Below are 18,099 nucleotides of genomic sequence, written 5' to 3' on the forward strand. Positions count from 1 at the left end.
TATACCACTAACATATGCACTTAATATTCTAATTTTGAAATTAAAATGCATAAATACCAACAAGAATCATCTAATACAACCTTATATGCAAATAAAGAATGATTCAACCTTATATGCAAATAAAAAATGATTCGCATCTTAACTTAGAAATTTTAGGGATGTTACTCTATATGTATCCTTCAATATTATTTTTCTTGAGTCGGTATAATATTATACTTTTATATTGAGAAACGTAACTATTGAAGTTGCAACTCTATTTTTGAAAAATGCAAAGTAGGCAACTACATTCGTTATCATTTAAGAGGCCAAAAATCAAGTTAATAAAGAAAGAGATTAAAGTGTCATTACTTCTTTTTACTTCAATTTTGAAAACTTTTAAATTATGCGATAAGGACAAGTAAACTTAGATTATAACCGATATTTCAAAGATATGTTTTAACTAAATTAAGGTCTTATCCTCTCTGAACTCATTTTTTTGTAATTTTATACACATTTTTTACTTACGTGACATCCAAACATCTCCCACGCACCTCAACTACGTGAAGTCATGGAGTGTGCCACGTAAGCCAAAAGATGTACAAAATTACAAAAAAAAATGAGTCCAGGAGGGTAATAGTACCTTGGTGTCTCTGGATTTCGGTCATAGCGTAGGGGATACTTGTGTCTTATCCCTTAAATTATCAGTATATATAACTTAAATCTATTAGTATTTTTATATTCAAAGGAAAGACATAGTGAAGTCAATTATCCTTTATCCTAGCACAAAGTTTATCTAACAAAATCCAATCATTCACCAAAATATATTAAGGAAAAAGATCATTACATATTCTCTCCATTTTATTGAATTTACATAACCTAAAGATGAAAAAATAATAGATTGTGCACTCTATTTATAGTCCTAGATGAATAATATAATCCAACATTTTAACATATCTCCTCTTAGGCAAAATGGCTAATTGCTCATCCACTTTATTCATGTTGCTCCTCCTTGTTGTTGCATCAGGTACTTTAGACCTATAATTTCTCTCGAATCGATTAATTTTTTAAACATAAGATCTCATAAATAATCGTTCAATTCTAACAAATGCTCATATAATTCTCACGTCATGATTTTTTTTTATGTATATGTATAGGTACAATGGTCCTAGCAAGCAAACCAAAAGAACCAGACACATGCATGACTTATTTAGGTCCATGTGGAAGCAAAGATTGTGATGCTAATTGTTGTAGAGATAATTGTTTGGAACAGTTCAAACACAGAAAGCCAGAACCAGTTTGTGAGCTCATACCTGGAGATGCAACTCGTTTATGCAATTGTTACCATTGGTGTCCTTAATTAATTAAAATTTACTAAGATTAATGTTGTTCATGTTTTAGAAATATGAACACTTTAATTCTTATTATTGGTTTGGATGTCATTGTACTTTGAACCAAATGTTATCTTAATAATATATTACTAACGAATGTTGTTCTAAAAAATGAATCCTGCAATGTATGAGTCAGAACTAAATCAGATTTTAATGCAGACATCAAATATTTGGTGAAATTAAGATGGTCATAAGCTGCATTTTTTGCATTATAACCCCTTCGGTTAAACTCTGAGAAGTATAGGGATCAGAATGTCAAATTGGAACAAGTACAATTGTATCAAACAAAATTTAATCTTTGACTAAAATAAATTGAGATAGGTGTCAAAAGCACACTTAAATTTTTTATTTTTTTTGAGTTTCATACCTAAACTATTGAGAGTGTGAATTTCATACCTAAACTATCACTTATTAGTTTGAGAAACACACCTAAGTGGTGTATGTAATGCACTCTCTTTTATTTGAAAAAACCTTGGCACGTGACATTTCACGTGGATAAAATATTCCACCTTAACAAAAAATAAATAATAAATTATTAATATTAATCAAAAATTAAAGATTAATCAAAGTATTACTATATCCAAAAAAATGCTTTTTTAAAAAATAAAATTTAAATTATTTTTCTTACCCCACTCCACCACCTCCCCCCCCCCCTCCCAAAAAAACCAACCATTCATTCCCAAAAAAATTGATATTATTTTATTTTAAAAAAATAAAAATTCTACCCCACCCTATTTAAATCTCCACTCCTAATATTTTATTTTATTTTTACATTTTTCTCGTTTTGTGTTAGATATGTACATATCTTTTTTTCTACTTGTGTACCGAATATAACATAAAAAAAAATTATTTTAGAAAAAGTCTTACAGCGACAAGTAAAAAGTATTTTTGATATGTATATATCTAACACAAAACGAGTAAAAAATGGAAGCGGAGGGTTAGACATACATTCGTTCTCATCATACTAAATAGACATACATGTGCTAACAAATATATAATAATAGATATATTTGAGACTCAATTATATACAATAACAACATCATATTCAGTGTCTTCTTGCAGTATCGAGTGATGTTAAAAGAAATAAAAATAAAATCCCCATTTTATCTCTGATATTTATTGAGTAACATTATTCTGAATTGTTTGTAATTAAATACTATTATACTTTTATTTATATTGAGAAATATAACTATTGAAGTTGCAACTCTATTTTTGAAAAATGCAAATTAAATCACTTCATTTATTGTCATTTAAGAGGAAAAAAGTCAAGTTTATAAAGGAAGAGATTAGATTGTCATTATTTCTTTTTACTTCAATTTTGAAAACTTTTAAATTATCAGTATATATAACTTAAGTCCTAGATGAACAATTTGTGAAACACACCTAGATAATTCAATATTTCAACATATCTCCTCTTGGGCAAAAATGTCTAATTGCTCATCCACTTTATTCATGTTGCTCCTCCTTGTTGTTGCATCAGGTACTTTAGACCTATAATTTCTCTCGAGTGGATCTATAAACAATTGTTTAATTCTAACAAACGTTCGATATAATTCATGATTATTTTTTATGTATAGGTTCAATGGTGATAGGAAGCAATCCAAAAGACACATGCATGACTTATTTAGGTCCATCTACAAGCACAAATCCATGTGGTGCTGATTGTTGTAGAGATAAATGTTTGGAACAATTCAAAGACAAAAAGCCAAATCCATTTTATGAGGAAGTACCTGGTGGAGATCCAACTCATAACTGCAGATGTTACCATGCTTGTCCTTGATTAATTAAAATTTACTAAGATTAATGTTGTTTATGTTTTAGAAATATGAACACTTTAATTAATTGTTATTATTGGTTTGAACCAAATGTTATCTTAATGATATATTATAATACTATATAGTAGTGTGCCCATCTTTCATTTGCTTTTATTTTCTCCTTATTATATAAAGATTGCGTGGAAAAAAAATAATCAAGGTAGTTGTTTGTTGCTGGTGAATGTTGTTCTCAAAAATGAATTTTGTAATGTATGAGTCAGAACTAAATCGAAGTTTAATGCATACATCAAACATTAGGTGAAATATTCTATTTTGCATAAGATGTCCATAAGTTTTGCTTTTTGCATTTTAACCCCTTCGGTAAAATTCTGAGAAGTATAGGGATCAGAATGTCAAATTAGAACAAGTATAAGAGTAGCTAGTATAATTGTATCAAACAAAATTTAATCTTTGACTAAAATAAATTAGTAAGAAAATCATATTCTTGTCTAATTAAATCAAACTTCAGAGATTATGTACTCTGATCTATATAATATTTAGGGAAAAATACTCTAACTTTGGCCGAAATTGTTGTTACAATATCAAACTTTATGTAGGACATTTTACCCCCCCTCCCCCCTCCCGCACTATTTAATAGTGTATTTTAAAGGTATATATGTGCCCACGTGGACATGTTACTATTTATAATGATGCAATATTTATGATGTCCACGTGGACACATATATACCTTTAAAATACACTATCAAATAGTTCGGGAGGGGGGGGGGGGAGCGAAAGGTCCTTTCAGAAGTTCGGTATTGTTACAAAATTTCGGTCAAAGTTCGAATATATTTCAGACATTTTTCCCGAATATTTATATCACTAGATGAACAAATTACAACATACTTTGATTATTCAATTTATTAGAAGAATGACCAATTCCTCAACCACTTTGTGCATTTTGCTCCTCCTTATTATATATTGCATCAGGTATGCTATATGTATCCTTTAATATTATTTTTCTTTGAATCGGTTTAAAATTTTAACATGACATTTCGTAGAACAATAATTCAATTCAGATAAGCGCTTGATATATTAATCGTAAGATGACTATAATATTAATTGGAGATTTGTGTAATCTTGTACCTATACATATATCGTAAAAATAGGTGAGATAATTACTTTTCAGATCTACAATGAGTTTTAGCTACCATTTGAAAAGTAATAGAAAATAGCCACACTTTATGCAACAAATAAAATTCGGATTAAAATAACTCTTTTCAAAACAACGAAAGAACTCATAAAGATTTGCAATTTATGATACGTTTTTCGATTGTACTTATAATGATTTCAACCGCATGAATTATTTCTTGATTTTAAACCCCATTAATAATCTATTTTATAAAATATGTACACAAAAACATATCTATACATAATATATATACAATCGAAATATATCAATAGTGTATGCTTCAGTCATGTTGATAAACCAGATGATCGAAGAATACATTTACGTAAGTATCTCATTTTAATGTATATTTTATTTTCTTAATAGGTTTAGTGGTGCTAGCAAGAAAAAATGGTATACCAAATGAAAAGTGTATGACTAATTTGGGCCTCTGTGCTGGGGAGTGATGTAGCTCACAATTATCTATGAAATTGTTATCATAATTGTGCTAAATTAAACTTTAAGATTAATGTTCATGTTTTTAACAAAATATTTTTTACTCGCCAACAAAACATTGAAAAAACTTGACTTGTATCTCCAAAATACTTTTTTTTAAAATCGTTCTCATCATACTAAATAGACATACATGTGCTAACAAATATATAATAATAGATATATTTGAGATTCGATTTTATACAATAACAACAACATCATATTCAGTGTCTTCTCACATTATCAAGTGATGTTGAAAGAAATAAAAACACCATTTTATCTCTTATATTATATTCTTAATTGTTTGTAATTGAATACTATTATACTTTTCTTTATATTGAGAAATATAACTATTGAAGTTGCAACTCTATTTTTGAAAAATGCAAATTAAATTAAATCACTACACTTATTATCATTTAAGAGGCAAAAAGTCAAGTTTATAAAGGAAGAGATTAGAGTGTCATTATTTCTTTTTACTTCAATTTTGAAAACTCTTAAATTATCAGTATATATAACTTAAGTCCAAAACGAACAATTTGTGAAACACACCTTGATAATCCAATATTACAACATATCTCCTCTTAGGCAAAAATGTCTCATTGCTCATCCACTTTATTCATGTTGCTCCTCCTTGTTGTTGCATCAGGTACTTTAGACCTATAATTTTTCTCAAGTCGATCTATAAACAATCGTTTAATTCTAACAAACGTTTTGATATAATTTATAATTATTTTTTATGTATATATATAGGTTCAATGGTGGTAGGAAGCAATCCAAAAGACACATGTATGACTTATTTAGGTCCATGTGCAGACACAGATCCATGTGATGCTAATTGTTGTAGAGATAAATGTTTGGAACAATTCAAAGACAAAAAGCCAAATCCATTTTGTGAGGAAGCAACTGGTGGAGATCCTCGTTACTGCAATTGTTACCATTCTTGTCCTTAATTAATTAAAATTTACTAAGATTAATTAATGTTGTTTATGTTTTAGAAATATGAACACTTTAATTGTTATTATTGGTTTGGATGTCATTGTACTTTGAAGAGTAACAAGTGTTATCTTAATAATAATATCTTAGTGTCCATCTTTCATTTGCTTTTATTTTTTCCTTTTTATATAAAGATTGTGCGCAAAAAAAAATATATCAAGGGAGTTGTCTGTTAGACTGTTACTGATGAATGTCGTTCTAAAATATATATGAATCTTGAAATTCAGTGGTGGACCTAGGATTTTAAGGTTATGGGTGATGTGAAAGTGGCGGAATAAAAAACTTTAAAAAGACATGTTAATAGTGAGATTCAAACCTGAGCTCAACAACACTAAAGAGCCTTAAGCACCCACCCAAGAGCCAAAGGACCAATCAAATCATTTGTTTATAGGGTGCTCTATGTTAATTTTATACAAATACCTCCTAATTTCTACATATATATATATATATATATATATCCATATTTCGAGATGAGGCTAATGGGTGCTCGAGCACTCGGCCGACTCTATGTGGATTCGTCCCTGCCTGCAATGTATGAGTCAGAACTAAATTGGATTTTAATGTAAACGTGAAATACTCTATTTTGCATACAATGGCCATAAGTTTCATTTTTTGCATTCTAACCCCTTCGGTTAAACTCTGAGAAGTATAGGGATCAGAATGTCAAATCAAAACAAGTATAAGAGTAGTTAGTACAATTGTATCAAACAAAATATATTCTTTGACTAAAATACATTAAATTAGTGAGAAAATCATATTCTTAACTAATTAATTCAAACTTCACATATTATGTACTATATATAATATTTATATCACTAGATGAACAAATTATAACATACTTTGATTATTCAATTTATTAGAAGAATGACCAATTCCTCAACCATTTTGTGCATTTTGCACCTTATTATTGCATCAGGTATGCTATATGTATCCCTTAATAATGTTTTTCTTGAGTCGATTTAATTTTTAACATGATATCTCGTAGAACAGTAATTCAATTCATACAACCGCTTGATATATTAATAGTAAGATGATTGTGATTAATTAATGTTCATGTTTTAGAAATATGAAATGTGATAACTCACATAATTATTATATCGTTTATATTTTGTTGTAACTCATATTGTTCGCCTGAATTTTATATCACTATTCACTATTTCTAGTTTTTTTTACTAATATTTGGACAATATTATCAATATGTAATACGTAAATATTCATTAAAATTCATTTTTTTAACATTATTATCAATCTTTAACAAACATTTTTTTTTTAACAAAATGCTTCTCACTCACCAATAAAATACTGAAAAATGTTTCCAAAAAAGTTGTTTTAAACTTTTTTGTTACTTGTATACATTATTATATAGAATATTTTTTTGAAATATCATTCTCGCCACGCTAAATAGATATCCGTGTGTGCTAACAAATATATTTGAGATTGAATTATATATACACAACAACATATCGCGTGTTGATGTTGAAATTATAAATAGAAACAAAATTCCTCTTTTATCTTTGATTTTCCGTTTCTTTTAGTAAATTATTCTAGATCGTTTGTAATTGAAAAATACTAGACTTTTATATATTAGGATTGTTTGTAATTGAATAATACTATACTTTTATATATTAGGATTGTTTGTAATTGAATAATACTATATTTTTATATATTAGGATTGTTTGTCATTGAATAATACTATACTTTTATATATATTAGGATTGTTTGTAATTGTAACGACATGTTCCCATCGTTATAGAAAAACCAACGGGGAAAAAATTTGGACCAGAAAACTTTTTCGTAGTAGCTTGAAATTTTTCAACTCAGTCCAGATTTGGACGAAATCAGAGTCAATAAGGTCTAGGGAAATCTAGTAACGATTAGGTGATCTAATTATGATTTTGATCACATGAGTAGATATCTAAGACGTTAAGGAACCCATACGACTTTACGAAATTGAATTCAAGCGAGTAGAACTTTCGAAACTGATCTTAGCGTGAACGGGTAGTTCTGCGTGTCATGGGTTGAAGGTGTGTTGTGAAATGGAGGTTTGGAATTCTTAAGTCGACTCACTGTTTCCGTGCAAGCTGTTGTGGCAGGGTTATTTCCGCTAGAGCGAGGCTCCTGTAGCGGGATAAGGTCCGTTGTGGCGGAACAGTCACTATTTAAGTCAGAAATAAACCCCAAAAATCATTTTATTCTGTAAGTTTCGACTTTGAGAGCTAGGAGACGACCTCAGGCATGTTCTTGATCGTGTTTCATCATTCTTGAGGCTAAAGGCAAGGTTTTTACTCCCCGAATCCATGTTTCGATCCATAGAATGTAAATTCATGGGTGATTATCGATGGGGGGTGGTTTTGATCTGAAAATTATGGTAGAAAAACCCTAATTTGGGTATGGGGATCAAGGGTTTTATCTAGGATTGATATTATTGATTAGAATCCGGGTAATTAAGTCTTGATTATCGATCCTAGCATTATATTGATTGTTTGTAGACCAAAAACAAGCGGAAAGAATCCAGAAGGGGAAGAATCAAGTTTATTAGGGGATTCAATTAGATGATGGTTGTGATTTCATGTTGTGTGATATATGTTTATTATTGCTTCATTATAATGCATGCGTGCATGCGAATGTTGCATGGTTGATTTCACTAATCGTAAATGATGATAATTGAATAATTGTCTACCATGAATCATGACTCGATTGTATGATTATGAGAATATACATTGTGATTGTGATTGTGGCTTGTTGAATGGATCGGGTGTTGCGTTCTAGCACACTAACTGTGATCGGTTGCCACATATCGGTATAAACATTGGAACGGGTGTCACGATTCGACACACTAACTTGGAGCGGGTACCACATACCGGTACACTAACAGTTTGGGTGTGGGTTCCGTGAGACGACCAATGACTTGACATAACTGTATATCTTGAGAATTGTGAATTGTACATTGTTTGTAAGTGATAATTGATATTGTATATGTTCGGTGTAAGCATGTTTATTATGTTGTAATGGCTTCTGTAAGTTGCACTTAATGGGATAGTCGTGTGATCCTACCAGTACATTGTGGTTGTGTACTAATACTACACTTGCTCTTTCCTTTTGAGTACAGGGCAACTTCCGGCGGCTATTGACAAACCTCGCTTAGAAGATCAGTGATCGTCATCGAATTCAAGGGTGAGCCAGTTCTTTCAGGCTGCCATGAGTTCTCTTTCGTTTGTGTCCTCATTTCGGACTTAGACTAGTGCATTAGGATTTCTTATGTTTAATTGGGTTGTACCCATATTCTTAGACTTGTTGAACTTTAGATGTTTTGATACATTGACTTTCAGGTTCTAGTTATTACTTCCGCATTTGTTTTGATTAGACTTTTGTTTGGAGTTTATAGGAACTCCCTATTTCTTTCCTTAACATTTAAACCTGCTTCCGTATCTTTAAATGCCTTAGTTTTTGGTTGAGTTTATTAGTTTGAGTTGTAGTAATGGTTCTCCCACCGGAGGGTTAGTGTGGGTGTCAATCACGATGGTCTGGGTCGTGACAGTAATTGAATAATAATATACTTTTATATATTATAATTAGAAACATAACATTGAAGTTGTAACTCTATTTTTGAAAAAAAATGTAAATTAAACCATTACACTCATTATTATCTAAGAAGTAAAAAAGTCACGTTTTTAGAGAAAGAGATTAGAGTGCCATAAAAAAAATTGACTTTTGAAACCTTAAATAAGAATTTATTTTTTAAAATTTATATATGTAGAAGAACTCTCCTATAGTTTTGCCATTGCTTCAGTTTAATAGTTCAAAATATTTTGGTACTCAAAAGGAAAATGTCTCTCATCTCACAAACTCTTTTGATTTTTCTATTTCTCATTTTTGGATCAGGTAATTTACATTTTTAAATTATTTTATTTATTTTAATTTGTTTGGCCTATTTTGATCTATACGGAATTTTAAAAGTGAAAAGAATTTTTGAATCTTATGGTCTAAAATTAAAAATATATCAAAATTCAAATGTACCGAAGTATTATTTTATCTTGTGGTTTTAAATTTCATCTGTAAAATTAAAATTAAAAAAAGTTGCTTAAAAAAAGAAAAGAATCATTTTTTTTAAAACAGACTAATATAAATACTGAACAATTAAATGTAACTTTTCCTTGAAAACAGAAGCATAACCAATTTTTTTATTTTTTTTTACAAATTTGAAATAATAAATCTTTCAACATAGAGTATAAAAACTCTTCTAGGCAAACTGATGTGACTTATTTATGTGTTTGATAAATACTCGTAAAATCAACCAAAAGTCATAAATTGGTTATTCTCAAGTATATCGATGTAAAAAAAAATCGCGTTACGTTATAATTATATTAACACTTATCATTTATTTTTCTTGTGTATATATATAGGTTCAATGGTGGTAGCAAGCAAAAATGCAACACCTTGCTTGACATATTTGGGCATATGTGGTGGAAGTTGTGACAAAAAATGTTGTGATGACAAATGTATTAATAGTTTCCAGGGTAAAAATCCATATTCAATTTGTCAGTTAATACCTGGAAATCCAGGTCGTTTATGTAATTGTTACCATGATTGTTAATTAATTAGAGTTTAAGATTAATGAAATGAAATGAAATGGGATTAATCATATATGATTATGTCATTTATGTTTAATTGTTGTTGGTGGTTTTTGATGTTATGGCTTAAATATGTTGTCGAGTTTTGAGAAAATGTTCATTTATGTTATTCGTTAAAAGTTTGGCTCGTTTATGTTATTTCTATTTGAGAAAAGATTCATCTATACCATTGTTTGTTGACTGAAACGGCATAGATCAGCCAAATGTTTAATGGATGATATAAATGAGTCTTTTCTCAAACGGAAATGGCATATTTGAGCCTTTTTCTTTTATTAAAAAAATAATTTAATTAATGACGTGGCCGAATCATAATTGACCAAGTGTAGAAAACGGTTTTGTGAAATCAGAATTGTTTTCAATTAACAAATAATGGCATGGATGAATCTTTTCTCAAACGAAAAATGCATAGATGAGTCAAACTTTTAAAGGATGGTATAGATGAGCATTTTCTCAAAGCTAGTCCGATCGCATATTTGAGCATTTTCTCTTGTTTCAAATTAATACGACAATAAATAAGATTAGAAGGAAATATAAACAATTGATGCTGGTGTTTTCAACGTGATTTTTTTCGTTGCTTGAATCTGAAATCTTTAATTAAGAATAAAGAAATTTCAATCATCACACTACAATTCATATTGATTTCTCCGCTTTTAATTAATAAAGGTCAATTTTGTTTAAATATTTTGGACATGTAGTACTTTGAGTCTTTTTAAGCTCCCGTCTATTTCTAAAGTGTACACGGACCCTATTTCTATCTCATAGAAATAAAAATATTATTTCGAATAAACCTTCGACTCGTATAAACCATCTCAACTAAATATAAAGCACGACAAAAGGAAAAAAGATCCATGCCTAATTAAGTACTAAAAATTTTGCTTAAATTCAAGGTTTATATCAAATTATATCAATTTACCACGTTAATTACAAATGTAAAATGAAAAGTAATCTTTATTATTCTTTTTTTTTTTTTTTAATTTTTATTATTCGAATTGAGTAATTATTGTTTTTTCTACCACCTTTATTAAGGATATTTTATTTTTCAATTTTGGACTACGATTGATATTTTCCTTAATGAATAAAATAACAATTAAAACAAATCATTAATGGAGTCCAACAATTTGTGAATTATATAAAGCAAAGTGAAATTGTATTTTCTCAAACATCAAAAGCATTTTTACATATTTATACTCAAAAGTTAAAAAGAAGATGGCAATGATCACATCAACTTTTTTCATTTTCCTATTTCTCATTTTACCAACAGGTGATTATTTACTTTTTAAAATTGTATTTCTAGCTTTTATTCTTTGTTTTTGTGATTTATATATTCCAATTGACAATTGTAGCAACGATTAATTCATATAATATATACAAATGGTTCTTTGTTTCTTTTAATCATTTATATACATAACTCATATTCACCCTTAGAATCTAGTGTAACATCAAAACTCAGAGGTTCGTGAATCTCATCGTACAAAGACATTTTTAATAGAGTCTTGCGAAATGGTACGGAGACATTTGTACTACTCTTCGAGAGAGACTATAAGACAATAGGAAAACTCAATTCTTTCTTTCCTTTGAAAAGCTTTTTTTGCTTCTAGAAATTCGGTCCATTAGCACTTAACTCATTGTACTTATACAATTATGGGTTTAGATGTACTATTTGGTGAAAGTTTTTATGAGTTTTCACATAATAATCAATAGTAATTATTCATCTTTTGAGTGGCTAATGATTTATATATATATATATATAAAAACTTTATATAGCCAAAGTGGCAACTAGCAACATGGCATTGGCACCCAAGAAAGTGGATAATATATTGGTAGAAGTTGAAAGAAGGCAACAATATCAATGTTTGGCTCAATAGGGGCCATGTAACACTAGATATTGTGATGAAGCATGTTGTACTAGAGCATGCTTTAATGATTATAATGGACTTAATTCTTTGCCTAATTGTGATCAAATTCCTGGTCTTGTTGTTAGACTTTGTTCTTGTTACCATGATTGTCATCAACATTAGAACATTGCTCATACTAATAATGTAAATAAGATGGTATCCTTTAATTTCTTCCAAAAATTATCTTCCTCCTTTTCTTTTTCTTTTTTAAATTAACCGTCTTGTATTCAAAATTTACTAATCTAACTAATTCAAAAATCACATCGCATATAGCTAATAAAATGTTTTTCATAGTTACATAAGAACAACTTTCACTTTTCCATTCTTGATAAGTAGTGACAGAGTCAGAATTTTTACTAAGAGAGTTCAAAATATAAAGTAGTAAACACACGAAGAACTCAGAAGGATTCAACATCTATTAATCATGTATAAACAGTATAATTTTCTGTCGAAAGAATTCAGATGAACCCCTTGACCCTATCTGGCTAAAGTCAAATTACAAAAAAAATACAAACAAAGTGAATTATGAAGTTTTCAAAAATATTTCATGTTATATAAGTGTGTGATGATCATGTATTTGGTATGTACATATATAGGAACATGTCTTGGGGGAAAAAAATTGTGATCTTTGCTAATATTCATCTATTTTTTTAGATGGTTTTGAGATTCATTTTTGGAGAAATATTTGAAATTTCTACCAAAATCTTGTGTAGAGCTTGAGGTTTCGATAAAAAAGGCGAATGATCGGAGCCTTTAATCTGGAAAACTTGTTCTGGTTGATTTGAATCTATCATAACTTCTTGAAGAGATGCAGGAATTGCAAAATCATCTTGTGTTTTGACATAAAATCTTGGAATTGAACCATAATTTGTTGAAGAAAGTGAAAGTTTCTCTGTTAATGGTCCAAATGGAACTTGTCTCATTGATACTGATGCTAATTCAACATCCTGAAAATGTCAAAAAAATGTTGTTACACTCGTGTCAGATCCTCCACGACACATATCTATTTACATTTTTAAAGAGTCTAAATAACATAGATAAACACGATCAATACCTTAGTAGGAGTTTGATTGAATAATACTTCCTTGATCAATGACTTGTCATAATCTATTGATGTTGGAGGTTGATCCTTCCCATTTGCATAACGAAATATTTGAGCGCGTTGACATAAATTGTTCAATCCAAGCTACAAATTTAACAAATTCAATCTCCGTATAAGATTCTGTATCACTCATATAGTCAGTAGCAGAGCTATAAATTCAAACCAGGAGAGTCAAAAAGTAACTTTTTTTTATTCAAAAGCATGTATCTTTACTCCATTGACTATTTCCATAGTATACTTTTTCGACAAAGGGTTCAGTTAGACCCCCTTGCACCTCCTCTGCCTCCGCCCCTGCATACAACGAATTAAATGATGCATAACTAAGTATAATCTCCGTACCTGTACAGAGAACATATCGAGAGTACTCTGTCCACTCTTCAACATTGCTGCAGCAACGAAAATTGCTGCAGACACTTTTGAAGGATACAATTCCATTACATAAGAAATGCAAGCTCCCCCTATATCATGTCCGACTAATATAACCTGCATCGAAAAAATGTCAAATTCTTTTACATCGAATTTGCAAGTATTTGCTAGTGAATTCATGATATTAGTACCTTTTTATCATCGTCGAATTTCTCAAGGAAATCAGTGAGGGGTTTTACATATTGTGAGAGAGTAGAAATGTTATTGGAATCAAAAAAATGTGCACCAGAACCAGTTAAGTCTATTGCATCAACATGATATCCAGATTCTTTGAGAAGTGTTGTAGTTTTGTACCAACACCAAGCACCAAATCCACCTCCATGTACTAGAACAAAATGTTTATGATTCAAATCTTCAACATTTGTAGTACCCTACAAAAAAAAAAGGTTTAAAACATGTTATTATACTGTTCGTAACAGAGTTACCTGAGATTTATTGCTGATCAGATAGAGGAATTACTTAGGTATTAAAATTTGCATAACTTTATACATTGTTTGGTTTCAAAAATGGGGGAAAACAATCTTTGCGTACAATCCAACATAAGTTATACCATGTTTGGTTGGTTTTTTCTCCTTTCCGCATAAGGCATAACATTGGTTATATAATATTTGGTTTAAGTTTTTCTTTTCTACGTATTAAATACATGTATAAGTTATATGGAAATCTATGTATTATTTCAAGTAAAGTACAATATAACATGAATAACTAACTCGTGCATAACTAAATTATGTATTACTAGTACCGGCATATTAACTCTACTCAGCAACCAAACGACACCTAAATGATAATTAATTGCTGAAAGAATACAAATTTTCGAAAATGACAAATTTTTGGCTCAAAACAATACAAAGGACAAAAGATTTTTATATTTATCAATTATTGTAAAAGTTTTGAGTTTTGACTACGTACCCTATTTTATAACAAAACGACAATTAAGAAAATTAATTGAAACAAAACAAAAATTGATTACTTCGAAACCAGAAAATTGATTAATAATGTTCTCAATTACCCTTCAAAAGTTACTCGAACTCTAAATCTGCGATGAAGATGCTTAACCACTTAAATAAACTTTATTGTCGATTACTTTAATGTGACCAAAAAAAACAGTTACCAATAATTTGAAGCAAGTAGTATAGAAAGAGAAACCTGATGAAGAAGTGAATCAGACATTGATCTAGCACGTCGAGAACTTGAACTTCTTGGCATAATATTATTATTATAATTTCTCTTTTGCTTCCTTGAAGAACAATTTAAAGGATCTCTAAGAGAAACGGAACGTTCAAATTGATTGAACGTTCCGTTTTGATGATGATGTTGCAGCAACAAAGTTGCTGCAACTCGAGCTTGTTCTCGAATATAATCATGATCAATATCATGATCAATTATTCTAGAAGAATTCGGATAGATTATTCTATCCGATTTTCGACTAGTTGATCTGGAGATACATGGAGGAGGAGGAATATGACGACCATTAGATGATGATCTTCTAGTATTAGGAATATTATTTTTGTTGATTTTTTTTCTAATTTTTGTAGTTTGATTTTTCTTAGAAAAACATGCTAATGAATTTCCCATTTTTTGTTAGCATGTGAATGAGAAAGAAAAAATTGTGAACATGAATGTTCATAATATGTGTTTTGTTAGAAGAAATGGAAAGTTGTTAAAGAAAGTGAAATTTCCAAGAATTTGTGGAGTCAATGAGAAAATTGATTTAAAATGGTCAATTATGTTTGGGGGTAGGTACAAATAGTCCCTTAAGTATGTACTCTGAACAATTTTGATCCTTTAAGTTTGTCAGATGTGAACACCTTTAATCTCCGTCAAATATTTAAAGAACTTTGTTAGATTTGATGAGAAGTTCAATTAAAAAAAGGATGTAGCGTGCATGAACTCAAATTTGGCGATATACATTTTGAAGTTAATTGATATTTTTAGTCTATTTTCTAGAGTCTGGTATAGTTTTTTAGGTGCAATTTTAGTCGATCTTTTATGTCGTAGTTTTTAGAGTTTGATGCGACCTTCCTAGTGCTTTTGGTTACAAAGAAATTTACATAATTCCTTATGAATTCATTAAATATTACGATATAGAAATCAAAAGTGTTCGCTTTTAGTAAATTTAAAGAACCACAACTATTCAAACAATACTTGAGGGACTACTATAAACATGTCCCAAATATAAGGGACCATTTTTGTCATTTCTGAAATAAATAGAAACTTTGGTTTTTGGAAAGTAGTGTAGAAGAGAAAAAAATATATATATTTATATCATGCAGTAGTACAATTTTGACCTTTGAATTTGAAAAGAATATAATGTTTTGCATTAGGTTCAACACCTACACATCTTTACTTTGGAATCTAGTGGAATATTTCTTACATCTTTTTTTTTAAAAGCACCTACTTGGACCAATAGAATGATTATATTATCGGAATATAATATATTCAATATTTTGAGAAATATATTAAAAATAAAATCTACATTTATATGTAGCATAGTAATAAATATCACTTTTTATGAACAACTATTTGTAATTATTACTTAGGTGATTAATAGTGTAAATTTTTTAGTGTTGTTAAGTATACATAAGTTAAACTCGTTAGTGAAATGTTGTTTTAAAAATGCACAAAATATTATAGAAAATGAATAATAGGTAATAATAATGTATTATAATTATTGGCTAAGACAAAAAACTCCTTTGACAATTGTTTTCCTCCATCTTATTATAAAAATAAAAAGTTGTTAAAAGTTGTGCTTTTGTATATTTTGGTGATTGACTTCCACTAAAGGCAACTTTTTGGTCCATCTTTGATGTTCCCATTTCCAATTTAGAAAAAAGAAAAACTCCAAAGGAAAAAGGTTGAGTTAAAAAAAAATACAATCTTTACATTTTGCATATAACTATTTTTCTAATGAATGACCTTGGTGTTTGAGCACAGCTCGACTAATTTCATGCTAACTTCCACCGACACAAATGCCGAGTGATTCTGTCCACCCAAGACTTGACATATGAGAAGAAATCACTGAATGTTTGTTTACCCTTGCTAGGATTGAGTCACTCTAATGAATTAGAATCAGTGTATACGAAACCTACTAGCCCGTCTAATCCAATCCGAATCACGAGGGGAGAAGCACTCTCTATCTGAAAAAGATCAATGATAAATGATCCCTCTACATCAATAGAAGTGGAAAATCTGCTAAAGATTATGCAAGAGGACTGTACCGATTATAGAGTAGCATTCTTCTCCTTCATATCGTCGTTCAACTCTGCAGACAGTGGATAGAGCTCGTAAACAGTTTCAACACCATACCTGTCAAGATAAAAAGTGTGCTTACATCTATGCATTCAACAATTTCAATCCTGTTTTGGGCACGTTTGGACAACGTCAACCCAGAGAGAAGCAAAAATCATATAGTGACTAATGATTTCACAATGTATAAACGAGGAACACTCGTATGGAATGCCACAGATGGATCTCATCAGGTTGTTGGAACTGAGAAATTGGTAAAACCAAAGTAGGCACACATTTAGTCTTGCACGGCATACAAGTGAGGAGCCAGCTCAACTAGGCACAAGTAATCGATTCTAGAAACATTATGGACATAACGATGGACTAGTTCATTAAAACTATACACACTGGCTTGGTGCGGAACAAGACAGAAGAAGTGTATATTTGGACTATCAAACTACTTAATGTAACCCTGCCAGTACAGATTAACTTTGTTATTGCAAAGTTGAGTCGAAATAAAAATCCTATCAAATCTTTACCTGTATTCACCGTCAGGCTGCTTCATAGCTAGTTTAAGGAAAAACGAGGAGAAGTGTGTCATCTTCACAGGAAGTGACACGAAGACCCATTTTTTCAACATTCCTCAGAATTTGACAAGCACGGACATAAGAATATAACATACTTGGACAATCAGTGCAAATGAGAAGAAGCAAATTCGTCGTATAACAGTGAAATATGACAAGCACGGACATAAGAATATAACATTTTATCAAAAGAACTGTGGAAGTGGAGAAAATCATATAGCAGAATAGATTTTCAATAATTTTTCCTTGAAGTTGAAGTACATATGCCCACCTGTGGATATTACAAGCATGTTTTAGAGAGTGACTGCCTTCTCTTCACTATTTATCATCTTGTTCTTCGGAAACCAAGTATTAGATACAGATCCAAGAAATATAAATCTTCAAATCATAAGTACATCCCCGTAAATATTCTTAGCTTATACTACATATGCACTGTGCTTATGTAAAAGTGGATTACCAATT

The 18,099-nt window shown here is 29.9% G+C and overlaps 1 protein-coding gene across 1 annotated transcript; it reads right to left on the reverse strand.

Annotated features, from left to right (window-relative positions):
* Positions 1 to 12,705: 12,705 nt before the first annotated feature.
* Positions 12,706 to 15,428, reverse strand: LOC125829714 (putative methylesterase 11, chloroplastic). Its single transcript, XM_049508905.1, has 5 exons — positions 14,975 to 15,428; positions 13,960 to 14,199; positions 13,742 to 13,885; positions 13,355 to 13,486; positions 12,706 to 13,247 (listed from the first exon to the last, which is right to left on the reverse strand). The coding sequence occupies exons 1-5, from the start codon at positions 15,401 to 15,403 to the stop codon at positions 12,951 to 12,953; spliced, it is 1,242 nt and encodes a 413-aa protein (XP_049364862.1). The 5' UTR covers positions 15,404 to 15,428; the 3' UTR covers positions 12,706 to 12,950.
* Positions 15,429 to 18,099: the final 2,671 nt, after the last annotated feature.

This window comes from Solanum verrucosum, unplaced genomic scaffold, assembly GCF_900185275.1.
Source record: "Solanum verrucosum unplaced genomic scaffold, falcon-dt-bn FXZP01000008.1, whole genome shotgun sequence".
In the NCBI taxonomy this organism is placed as follows: Eukaryota; Viridiplantae; Streptophyta; class Magnoliopsida; order Solanales; family Solanaceae; genus Solanum; species Solanum verrucosum.

Coding starts and splice junctions, on each gene's coding strand:
- LOC125829714 (XM_049508905.1), bottom strand. CDS start 15,403: ATGGGAAATTCATTAGCATGTTTTTCTAAGAAAAATCAAACTACAAAA. Junction 14,200..14,974: donor CTGATTCACTTCTTCATCAG/GTTTCTCTTTCT, acceptor TTTTTTTTGTAG/GGTACTACAAATGTTGAAGA. Junction 13,248..13,354: donor TCAATCAAACTCCTACTAAG/GTATTGATCGTG, acceptor TGACATTTTCAG/GATGTTGAATTAGCATCAGT.